This window comes from Pseudomyrmex gracilis, unplaced genomic scaffold (assembly GCF_002006095.1).
Source record: "Pseudomyrmex gracilis isolate BER0280 unplaced genomic scaffold, ASM200609v1 scaffold_27, whole genome shotgun sequence".
In the NCBI taxonomy this organism is placed as follows: domain Eukaryota; kingdom Metazoa; phylum Arthropoda; class Insecta; order Hymenoptera; family Formicidae; genus Pseudomyrmex; species Pseudomyrmex gracilis.
This window is the reverse complement of record NW_018020611.1, coordinates 345,652-358,585: the sequence shown is the minus strand read 5'-3', so window position 1 is coordinate 358,585 and position 12,934 is coordinate 345,652. Positions and strand designations below refer to the sequence as shown.

Below are 12,934 nucleotides of genomic sequence, written 5' to 3'. Positions count from 1 at the left end.
GTCTCGCTTGAGAACGCAGTTCTTCGGCTTTCGTTGAGCGCGCGCGGTAGCGCATCAAGCGGTTGTATCTTCTCTTCGCATGAACGTCATATCAAATATGCATGGCTTACGTTGAACAAATCGAGGCTGAGTAAATCGAGAAACGATCTTTAACAATCGTTCGAAGAACGAGAAGCAACGGAAGATTGAAAAATGTTTCAACATAGAAAGAAATTTCTTAATTTAAAGAAGTTTTTTTTTTATCTAGACAGAGAGAGAGAAAGAGAGATTAATATTACATTATCTACAAGTAGATAATATCTACTTGAGAAAAATCATTTAAAGAATATTAAATTTATATTCTATAATTTCTGTAAAAAACGATATAATTTTATTCCGTCAACATAATATCGAAAAAAGCTCAATATAAAGCAGAGAGAGAGAGAGAGAGAGAGAGAGAGAGAGAGAACTAGAAATAAAATAACGCGAAACTTGAACCATTTTATCAAAAATTTACAGACTCGTAAAATTTTACATAAGCTCCCACCCGATTGCGAAGTCACGCATACTCGTAACATGTTAATACATTGCAACGATGTGCGGCGTTTAAAAACTTCCGCGTCTATCACATCGCACACATCAGCCGCTATCGAACTCGGTCGTTGAGCTTAGACGAGACGTATATTAACTTGAAGGTTCGCGCAGGTTTCGATGAGTGCGACGTACGTGTGTTACAAAATAGCCGCCGTTTGCCGGTTCTAACCTGGTTTATACGTTGCGCCGATACATCGGGACGGCGGGCAATAAAGTGCGCGCGCGTGACCGGAAAGCCGCAAACGCAGCCCGCCGTAATCTTGCAAACGGTAAGTTGCGAAACGGACGTAATCGCGCGTTCCTGCGCGCACGAGATCTCGCGCGTTCGCGCGCTTATTTATCCGCAATTCAACGTTAATTCGGGAATTTATGCAACACGGACTTGTGCGCGGCGATATCGAGAGAGCGCGCTCACAGCTTGGGGTTCCACACGCACAAGACTCGCCCGGGTCTTCTACTCTCTCGAGTTTTACGCGACCGCGCGTTAACAGACCGGTTTCATCAGCAGCTCCCTTTAGTTTTATCGCCGACGTTACGTCTTCAGATCAAAGGAAACTTGATCTTCGAAGTGATGCAGAAACATCGGTCCGTATCCATATCATTGCGCGGGAGACAATATATAAAATGAGATATAAAAATTGAGACGGACTGAGGAATTAAGATCGTCCACGTTGTTGCACAACTTCATATTCCCGCGTTTACAAAAGAAATGCAATTACAAAAAAGCTTCGAGACCGCGCTTCAAAGGATTACATCGACGGGATATCACGACGCAACATCTCCGCGGCGTAACTTCTCAGCGGTCAGTATTAAAACTTGACCGAAGCTAAAAACGGAAATACGATGAGAGAGAAGAGAAAGAGAGAGAGAGAGAGAGTGAAAGAGAGGAATCGCACATATGTACACATATATATATATATATGTATACACACACACACACACACACAGTCCCCTCTTCACTTGTTGCGCCTTACGCGAGAGCGCAAGGAAGTCATTTCGTCCGCGGGCGACGTTTCGCGAGCGCGAATTAATTGCGGACGTTAAATTGTATCGTTCTTAAGCTGCTGCAGCCACCGCGACATTTCGCGTTGCGCGACGACCAGTAAAACTCTGTTCTAATTTTCCACGTCGGAGATTAGATAACGTGAGCGCTCTAGTGCGCTCGTAGACGATAACTGTTTCCCTGATATCTATCTAGAGCATTGAGGCCATAATCTTGAATGAGTACTGACTTACTAATATATCTACATTCTCTCACGCAAACACACACACATGTAGCCACAATTTCTTATCTCACACACTAGATGTATCAGTATTAACAATTCTCTATTGAGATTATCGTTAGTTGCTTTACGAAAACTTGTCGAAGAATATTCGAGAGATCGCACATGTTTTCTATGCAATCGTTGCACTTAAAGTTCAATTTCGTCTATGTAACATATTAATCCTTCGTGAACGCACTTCAAAAATGACGACAGACTGGGTCTGTGAGACCCACGCGAATTTAAAATCGAATATCTCCGCGAAAAATCAATATTTTTTCAATCAAAAGTTTGAACGATTCTGCGTCGATAAAAAAAAACAATTTGAAAACATCTCATAGTAGTTTCTAGCACTTTTGAGTGGGTCTGAGAGACCGATGTCTGTCCGAAGGACACTTAATTTTGTTTAAGACGTTAAAGGTCATAAGAAATAAATAAACAACAATAATCTCGCGCGCGCTTTTGATGGTTTTATATCTTATTTGTGTAAATATCACACCCAACTCCCGCCACGAGGATCGCAGCTAACGATTCTCGTCCTAAAACGCGCGATCTCATTACTTTCATTTACCGCGCGAGTCGCGGGATACGTCCATATACGTGGATACGCTCGATGTGCATCGTGAACGGAGGGGGATCAGCACGGTCCATAAAGGTTTTTATGGCGAGGATCCGCCGGGCGGTCTGTCGGCTTTGCTCGCCGGCCCTGACCGCAACTTCTCCGTTCCGTCGCGATAATACCGTCGAAGACCTCTCGTCGTCCGACACTCGTAAAACCGGATGAACACCGGGAGAGAACGCGAAGCCGACGACGGAGAATACGATAACGTCATTCGATATCTGTCTCGTTTGCGCGCGATTATGCAGCTTGATCAATTAACGGTACGCGAATTTATTGCACGCGTCTCTGAACTGTCCATGTGATCGCGAAGAACCCGAACGTACGCGATAGATATGCACGCGGCGGCGACTTGGTTTGCGCCCGTCAGTTCGCGACGATAACCCACGTCAAAGAGACGCAGTTGTAAAGAGCAATTGGTTACATAGACAAACAAGTTGACATATGGGTGATAGTATGAAACAAATGGTATGTATATTCTGACGTAATGAAGTTCTAAGCGAGAAAATAAAATTGTTTGTACAACAAAACATTTTGTATTGAAATATTCGAGCGAAAAGATAAACCGGTGCAACTAATAAAACAAACTATTAAGAATAACATATTTAGTGCACATAATTTCAAAAAAGTCTATCGTCAAAGTTTTTAGACGTATTATGAGACTTTAGATATTGCGCGATCTAATCTTTATAAATAAATGTTCTGTAATGTGAAATGTAATCGTTGCTACATGTTGCATCATGAGAGGAGAAAAAAATTGTTTTGCGAGACGAGAAACGAGCGGTAATGAATTATGCCGAAAGTTGTCTAATAAGCGAGTCCGATCGTGCATAATCGCGCAATTAGTTTGATTGCTTGCGGGCAAAGTTTTTTAATAACACGTAGATGCGCTCTCTCGCCAAGTTTCTCGCAAGACGAATATACATCGCTACATGGAAACACGCCGCCGGGGTCGTGCGAGTTAGTTACGCAAGAAGATCCTCGCGCCGTAAAAGAGTTTTACGGGTGCATCTTACGTCTCGCTCTCGGTTCTCTCCGATGCTCGTTCGCCTGTCGACCCTGACCGCAACTTGCGTGGTAATACGATCAAACAGCGAGAGGTCGTAAACCTCCGATGAATACCGTGCAACGTTAAACCAGGTCGGAAAGGAAACAACACGCGGTGTGCGAAATAAGGATGCACGAGGCGGTGCGATAGGATAATTTATACTCATCGCATGCGCACGCGCGCGCTCGGCTTCATTAACGAAACGCGTTTGAATGTAAGACGCTTGTGCATATAAACCGCTTAATAAGTACAAGCTCTCGCTAACGAACACAATCGGCGATCGCGAAAATGATCCCCGGTGAGATAGCGGTCGCGATAACGCGTGAATATTTTCGATAATTGCTCAGCATCGGATTTCATAAAATCGAATCTTTTCGTATTAAATTGCTTAATGTTAAAATTCTGTGTATAAACTTGCCGCATTTTTATAGGTACTTTTTTTCTGCTAAAGTTACGTACAAAAGAACGTGCAAAAGAATGTGCGTTGTTATCAAAATTCTTGCAGAGATGGTTTTTTTTTTTTTTTTTTTTTAAAGAAGAGGAAAATTCTTCTCTCTCTATTTATTATACCTATAACGTTCAAATTAAAGATCAGAGAATCATAAAATTTTAAACCATATCTTAATGTACCTACCTAGTAGTTTTCCGTTTATCTCGTATGGAATTTCATGTTTCTGATGATCGTTACCGTTCCCGGGGAAACAATCCCTCGGTTTACAACTTTATAATCATTCCACACCCGAGATACGAAACAATCCCCGCCGTTACGGCCGCGCGCCGGTGTGTTGCAAGCCGGTGCGAGTCAGACGGCCGCGCGTGTAGTGTAACAATGCGGGATACGGAAACTTTCGCTCGTAATCGTCGAATTTGCACATAAATCGGCGGAGGACGTCACGCTCGCGCGCGCCACGCGATTTATCCCGCGGCACGAGCGATTATTCACGCGCTTACACGAGAGAGAGAGAGGAAGGGGTTGCGACGCGATGCGCGCGAGCTTTCCGGACAGAAATTAATTTTACGATAAAAATCTGCGCGACTCGTAAATATTTTTACGGATTATTCTTGCGGCGACCGTTTCGATGCGCGTTCCTCGCACAACCGCAAATCGCGAGGCGATCGTAAAGCTCCGACATATATTATCGAAGTTTAAATAAAGAGAAGAATTAAGAGTGTCTTGCAGCAACAAGAAAAAAATAAAGAAATTTCACGCGAGATATAAGAGGAAAAGAAAAAACACGACAGCTAATGCCGAACGACACTCAATTATTCAATTTAATTACCTGCCGATATTATAAACACCACAATGTCTTTACGATGGTGACAAACATCTAACAGTTGGGGAAACGCTTTTTGCGCGCGATCAAAGATCAGTTGCGGTTGCAACTTCCGCTTTTACGGCGAAACTTTGAATTTTGTTGAGACCGCCAAAGTGCGGGCTGCGACGCGTCCATGTGGTTCTATCTCGTCGTGCGCTAAAGTTTACGGGACGCTTTGATGAAAGTTGCGCAGATTCTCGAGGGTTTTTCAACTAATTTCTACCTTCTAAAAACGCGTAAATAAACAGCTTACGACACGTAAAATGTTCAGCCACGTTTCTTAATTAAAACTGCGCGCAAGCAAATTATCTCCATCAGTGAGAAAACACAAGTAAATTTTCTGCGCCATTCGCGCTGTCTTTTCCGGTGCAATAAGGAGCGTGTAAAGGGGAAACTGTATAATTGCGCGAACAATGGAATATTCACACGACCAAACTCGAACCAAACTACCAGCGCATAGCGAGTGTTGTGTAATGTTAGAATTTGGAATTGTGTTTGGAAATGTAGTTTAGGAATATGCAATCTCTTGGAGCTTCAGTTTATATAAATTGAAGAGTTTGCGTAAGTTGTTGCGAATTTGGCGTAAATACAAAACTCGTGTAGCGCAAGTGAGATACGGTAATATCGCGGTCGTTATCGCTGCGTGTCGTCGTGTTGTGGAAGACAACGCGCAACAGACGGAAAAAATAAACGTTTCGCGCGTTACGATAAAAACAACGCCAACGCACAGGATCGCCACGTGGATGTGTTCCCCGTGACGCGCCAATCGGTGCCATTAAAGCTACACGAACATCAACGGAAGAATAAGAGCCCGCGTCGTCGTTACGCACGCGATCGAACAGTCCTGGAAATTTTTTTTTTTTTTTACGTCACGCGCGCGTAAATCCCGACGAATTTAATACTCGTCTTAAACGTCCGCGAGCGGTATGCAGATTTACGACGGCAATTTATTACACATTTTAAAGCCGATGACGCGGAAAACGCGCGAGCGCAGAGGGAGTTTCGCAAGGAGGCGATTTCGTCGCTCCCCTCACGTCGCGAGCGAGAGATCGAAGCGGATTATCGCCGTTCGGATCCCGGACCTGCAGCCAAAGACGTTCGATCGATGAAATCGCTTTGCCAATGATTGGTGCCACGGGGGCGAGGGAAAAGGGAGAAGAAAGCGCGACGAATAAAGAAGAATTCGCCACCGCCCCGTTCGAAAGCGCACGATATCGCGGAATCGACGATTCGAAATCCCGTAACGGGGCGAACGCGCGAGGGGTAACTTCGACGAGCGAGGGGGAAGGAGGTAGCGGAACGAAGTCGCGTATTAAAATCGGTATAAAACGTTATTATCCGTCGGCGTAATTCGACGGTACCCGATGCTAAGCCCCGGCAAGAGCCGCGAACTCGCAGTCGCCGGCATGGAAACTCCAAGTGAGAGGGTGGATTCCGCACCGAACTTCGGGATAATGCACCTTTCCCATCCCCCTTGCTTCCCTTCCTGTCGACCGGCCTCGGCCGCGCTTCCCGTCGTCCTGTTTCCCGATCCCCCGCGTGCCACCTCGGCAACGGAGAGGAGACTCGAAGCGAAGAATTCGATATCAAATTCTTTTAAGAACCTGTGCGCTCCCCCGGCAAAGGGGTGGAGGAACGTCACGAGGAAAGAGAGCAAGAAGATATTGCTGCATTCCTACGGTACATAATGAGCTGTGAAATTTCGAGAAGGTCACCCCGTCAGCGGTCCCACCATCGGCCGCAGGAATTATATTCCAACGTCGGCGAAGTCGACGGGAGAATTCGGATTTTAAAAGCAGTAAAAGGGACAGTTTTTTCTTGATTGAAAAAAGAACGAGGCATTTTTATTGCACTGTGCGGCGCGGAGTGAAATTTTTTACGCTTCAGCTAATTTATGTCGAGTGTCGTGAGACAAAACGATGAAACAAGACCAGACGGCTGTCCATCCGAACCCGACCTTGAACCCTTTAAACGCGTCTCATCTCTCATCCTTGCAAAATTAATCGAAGCCGCAGAACTCGATCATAAATCACACACGTTTTAACTCCGCCCGCAGAACGAATGATCTAACACCTGGCGCGTAAAAGGGGACTAGCCCTCAGCTGGTGAGATCGTAAACCGTCTTCCGGAACACAAACCGCCACCACCGGGACAGGCGCTATCTCTCGCAGTTCTCACTGGAACGCCGTAAAACCATTTCATCGGTGATCGTCTTTAAGACTTTGCGCGGCTTCTCTCTTCCCGTGATCCGATGCCCGGTATCGGATCTCGATCGCGGCCTGAAAGCTTCTCCCTGTTCCACATACGAGATCAAGCGAGGATAAAACCCTTTTCCGATGGAAACATTCACTCGCGCACGCGAGATTTCGCTTTCAGACGATAACGCGAAAGAGAATGATTAATCTGATATTCAATCGTCGGTCATTAATCTCAGAATCCCGAAAACGTTTTTCGATTGCCGCGTCAAAATCTTCCTCCTCAAACGTTCTCAAATCAAATTGCAATTTTGTTTCTAAAGCGTACACACAATCCCGACCGATTCTCGCGCCGTTACATCGCCGCGGTTATTATTACTCACTACAATTTATAATTCTTCGGGGAGATTTTATTTTCGTGATTAACTCCAATTTAGTCTGCATAATTCCCCATTTAGCACGCGCAATGCATCATATTCGATGCAGCCACGGTTATAGAATTCCATTAATGGCGTAAACAGATACAGACACGAGCCGAATCGATTTAATAATCATTTCAATGCAATTATCTCGTCGCGCATAAGTATCGCGCCATAATTACACATCCCTCCCCCTCTCTCTTTCTCTCTCGTCTCATTATAATTTATTACATTTTAATTATTCGAACCCCCATCGTCAGTGTAATTTTAAACTGCGCAGTTGCTGCGTATTTGAACTGACGCAAACCCTTCTTCTGCGCGGCAAATAAATGCCTCATGCGGCGGTACTTCTAATTTCGTCCCACGTAAACAAATAGCGCCAAAATTACCCGAATGTACGTAAACAGCGTTATTTAAGCGCGATTCATTCTCGCTCACGATCGTCGTCTTCGTTCCCATTCATCTTGTCCGACCGGATGTACAAGGGCACAGATAAATTTCTTCCGTAAATGTACACGCACGCAGACTGCACCCTGACGACATGCATAATGCATGTGTGGACACCGGTCGCCGTTGATTGCGAGCGGTGTACTGTGCGGCTACTTTCGCAAAAAAAAATTAAGATATTTTTTACGATTGTATCGCCGAGCGCGCAAACCCGTCGACAGCTTGCGTTCTGCTCGCGAAGTTTTATTACGCGTTTTTTGACTTTCTTCTTTTTTTTTTTAACTTACTGCACTGCCAGTCTCAATATGTCCTGTCATATGTAAGCGAGAGAGTTCCACAGAGTTTATTCCGTTATACCTGCAACCAGAAATAAAAGAGAAATCATGATAAATGCAAGATGTATTCAATTGGCGGATAATGCGGGATAAAGTCGAGAGTTGACACAAAAAGAATCCGGGTCCGTATATGGCTCTGGTTTTCGCATTAAGGAGCTCTTACAATTTCGAGAAAAAAAAAAGAAAAGTTCGTTCAAAGAATTTTGTTTCTAATAATTTTCCGCAGTCTCTTTTATATGTCAAAACTCTTCAAACTTTCTTTGCAAACATCAAGTTTTTATGTTAACGAATAAAACTGGATTTTCTAACTATTCTCGAATCGGGAGATGGCAGGGAAAAAATAACGGACAGTGCTTCCAGCGCTGAATCGCATCAACGTCAGTTGGCGTTGACTAATTCAATATTCTGTTTTTGTAAAAAAAAAGTCGCGCCAACAATCCGAAAAAAGCGGTAAAGCAAATCGCTATTTCGAATTAATTAAAAACCGGACTGTTGGTGCGATATCAATCCCGACTCGTTAATTTTTATATGATAGATAATACAAACGCGCCGCTGCGCATTTCGCCCCCGATCACCCCGATCCGCGTCGCGCTGTTTAAACGGAAGCTTAACTCTAATAGCCGGGCCGATACGCGAATCTTTCATTATTTCAAGCGGAACAAAACAGTCGCTTCCGCGCAATCAATTGTAATTCTTGTGCAATTATTTGCACTGTCGTATACATATCGGGCAAGCTCTGCACCCTTTCCCGGTGCAATAATTTATCTTACTTTTTTTCGCTCGCGAAGTTGGAAACGAGGATCGCAAGGGAGACGATGCGGAGAAGGTAAGGGTTGTTTCGTTCGGCGATTGTCAACTTCGATGCGTTTAATATGCAACGAATTTATGCAACTTCAATTACGGCTGCCCGCCACTTGACGGTGTCTCGCGCTGTTTACCAACCTCTTCCATATTCGCTTCAAGATGCACCTCCCCGCGTTTTGTTCTCCCCTTCCTTCTTCCCCCGAACATCCGTTTCTCCCTCGTCGCGTCGTCCCTTAGCACGACCGCGACGTTTACCACGCGAACTCCGTGTCTGTCTTTCTCTCGTCTCGTCTGTCTTTCGTTCTCCCGTGGTCTTTCGCGTCCCTTTCGGTTTCTCGCTTCGGCTCTTACGTTTATTTCATTCCGCGGCGGCGCCCTCCCGTGGCCACCCCTCGCCATCGACATCAACAAACATCTTGATTATACCGTGAAAGCCGTCTCGGCTACGAGTCCTGACTGGAAGCTGGAAGACTCACTTATCGGAGCCGCGAAGAGGTTCCGTACTTCCTCCTCTCTCCTCCCCGTTTCTCTTAACTTCGTCCTCGAGTTGCGCACCCTTTGCCGTCCCTCGCGGCCGTCCCTTCCCACTTTTCTTCGTCCGCCTCTGTCTCCCTTGAGCTTCGGTAACGACGAAGAGCGTACGAACACTGGAAGCCGCCCAGTAGTCTGCTAGTATTTGCATGCGAAATTAATGCCTTTCTATTTCGGTCCGAATTAAATGCAAGTTTGCATAAAGAAACGGCGATTTATTCGTTTATTCTTTGGGGGAAGAAGCGTCGGCGGCGGCGGCGGCGGCGTCGCGAGGCGAGGCGAGAAGGGGACGCAGCCTCTATCTACTGCGAATCGAGTCCTCCTCCAAACCTTCCTTTACAATCAGAACAAACGGCACAGTCGTTCCTCTCTCTTGCCTTTTCTCCACCCCTCTCCCAACCGCGCTTTCTCTCCCTTGAGGAGAAAAACGAGGGGGAGAAAAAGGGATAAAGTAAAGAGACTCGAGGGCGCGGACGTACGGCACCTGCCCGCGTTTATATCATTTCGTTCGTAAAGCATCACCATCACCACCATCACCACTACCACCATCACCACCATCAACGGACGAACGACGATCAAACGACGTTAAATTGTCCTTCTCGACGTTGATTAACTCTTTGAATCAGTCGGCGAATTATTCAACTGTACGTTAACATTACATGTCTACATCGTACGAATAATTTAAATTCCAGAAGAGAGATTCGCAAAAAAAAACTCAGACTGATTAAACAGACAATTTTGATTGGGGTAGATCGTGAGCAGCGTGATGATACACAGATTTTTTTTGTTTTCTCGTTATTCGAAAGTGAAAGTGTTCTCGGATTCGGAATAAACGACAAAACCCGTCGAATCGTAAAACTTTCATAAAATCACAAATAGATAAAGTCGATAAGTTGATAGTGAGAGGCAAAACCGTGCGCGCGCGTTACATTTCTTACGATAATAAATATTAATTCCTCGATTATTTCGCGTCAGAGTATTTTTCCAAATGAAGAGATCGATTTTCTCTCAAGTTCCGTCCGTCCATAAACGTCGTTACGACCGTAACATCGTCCCTCTCTTGAATCACGTGTTTCGTTATATCGTTAAAATGTCACAGGTGGACGTTTTATGAGTTTAATAAAAATTAGAGGTATCAAACACACACACACGGAGATAGGAGGAAAGAGGACACAGCACGCTAATAGTGAATGGTGGTCGTTGAGCGTTGCATGCATGCGACCAGAAAACGACCTGCGAGCACATCTAAGCGCAACTACTGCCAATATTTTACAAGGTCTCTCGTTACGTTTGTTTCGTTTTCCATCGTTAACCCGTGTACGTGCGCGCGCGAGCACACACACACACCAAAGCAAAATGGCCCATTTAGGATAACGGTGTGCGAAAGGACAAAGTTTCCTCCTTTTAAATCGTTGCGAAAAAGAGCGACCGTTTGTAATGAAGCGTGTGTGTACGGGACAATACATGGCGCGAATTTTTGTGGACACGATTTTACAGCGATTTCTGTTTCCCGTAAGCGTTTGGCACGTAATGTCTACGAAAAAATGTGCAACGTCTAATCATTTTACAGTTTTGAAACTATTTTACAGTTAAAACTATTTTATAGATTTTATAGTTTTAACAAACGATGTAGATGTATTAACAGTTACAAGTAAGTGTTCTATTTATGTATTTAGTGTGTATTTATGTATTCTTTATTTATTTATTTATCTTTTTATTTATTACGTAACTAAAATAAAGTCGCGTGACTTTAGTCACGTGTTGTTGTTTTTCTCCTACTGTCACAAGACTTTACTTTAGTCACGTGTCTTGAAAAACGTCACATCACTTAAATATATACAATATTTAATAGCCGCAACCTGTTACGTATATGCGTTGTGTTGCAGGTTTGTTAATTCCACAATGTCGATAATCGATAATCGTCGGAAGAATGTAGCGGAGAAAAACGATCGGAGAAAGAGAGAGAGAGAGAGAGAGAGAGAGAAAAACAAGATAAATACTTTGTGGAACAAAAACAGCGATAAAACTAACTCCTGTCACTTCTAAGTCCGGCGAAAATGCCTCGTCGAAGGACGCGGAAAGCAAGTATACAATTACTCCGGAACGCGGAATCCGCGCGCGCGCGCGGCTTTCTCAGGAATTTATTCATCGTTCCCGACGTGACCTATCTCTGCTCGTATGGTATCGTTACGGTTACTCATCATCCTTAATGGACACGTGGCATATACTAACGGCGCGCACGGGAAAAAGAGATGACTATTCGAAGAAAGAATAGTCAAAAAGAACCGTTCCTCAAGCAGTTAATCGCTCCCGCGAATTACATTTCATGGGTTCCGAGGAATTTTATGGCTTCTCCTCGCCGAGGACGCCGCGGGGAGCGATAATGAAGAAACTTGGAGAGAGAGGAGATTCTTAAGCCAAACTGCATCTTACATACTTCATACGAAGGTAGTTTCCCACTAAGCAATTTATTTACATTAATCTCCGGAAACTTTATGGAAAACGTGGTCCTAAATTTATGTTCAAATTAATGATCATCGCGCGCTTCCAAGTTTTATGGCCAGACACATATCGATTTCGAGATGAACGAAGGAAGAATTATCTTAATTTAAAAAAAACATCAATAATCTTATTTTTTTCAATGTTTGAAAGCAAAGTTTGAGTCTCCCAAAAGAAACATCTTCAAAAAAAAAATTATCAAATGTGTTTAAATTTATCATTCCGTAAGAAATTAATTTTGCAAATGCAAAAAATTTCTCTCGATCTCTTCTTAGTAAATCTCTATCGTTCGTCTCTTTTTCTCGAGAGATGACGTAAATTTTAACATTTCCAAGTCGATAGATCGCTTGTGTGTCGGCATGACGCGAGCTGCAAAAATACAAGACAAACGTTCCGTCCAACGGCGCTCGTAACTCGCAGTCGTTATATTGCTACGCGTTGCACATACGCGATGTAACGACGGATTTTTATCGTCGCACGCATACCGCCGTTACGTAATGACGTATCGTCGTTCGCAGAAATTGTGATGCAAGAACGACGACGTATCAAAGATCAAGAAATAAGCCACGTGTACTTGTTTGTCTGCGCCGCTCATTGTAAAAAGTCCCATTTTACGTACGTATCAATTGTGAATCGAGAGAATATTATTATTATTATTATTGCGTTGTACAATATGTCGAATCTATTCCAGTCGTGCAGCAAGAACCTCTCGACTTCCCACATGTTCGCGCGTTCGACCAGCCGATACGGAGCGCGCGCGTAGTTGCGCTGCAGTTGCAGGTGCATCACCGTCCGCGCGTGTGCAAGCACGACGGATCTATTTGCGTAACTTATGGCCCGACTACTGTTCCTACTTCGTCTAGAACTTGCACGCCGAGTTTATTTA

The 12,934-nt window shown here is 44.3% G+C and overlaps 1 protein-coding gene across 3 annotated transcripts in view; it reads right to left on the bottom strand.

Annotated features, from left to right (window-relative positions):
* The window catches only part of LOC109852292 (Krueppel-like factor 6), a 296,434-nt gene that overhangs the window by 38,495 nt on the left and 245,005 nt on the right, over window positions 1–12,934 (bottom strand). Inside the window, exon 1 of one of the 3 annotated variants that reach the window (XM_020423329.1) lies at window positions 8,167–8,232. The exons of the other annotated variants lie outside the window; for them this stretch is intronic. Coding sequence (XP_020278918.1) covers window positions 8,167–8,196 — 30 coding nt within the window. The 5' untranslated portion in view covers window positions 8,197–8,232. Of the gene's footprint in view, window positions 1–8,166; window positions 8,233–12,934 lie in introns of those variants that run through there. 3 annotated transcript variants of the gene reach the window in all.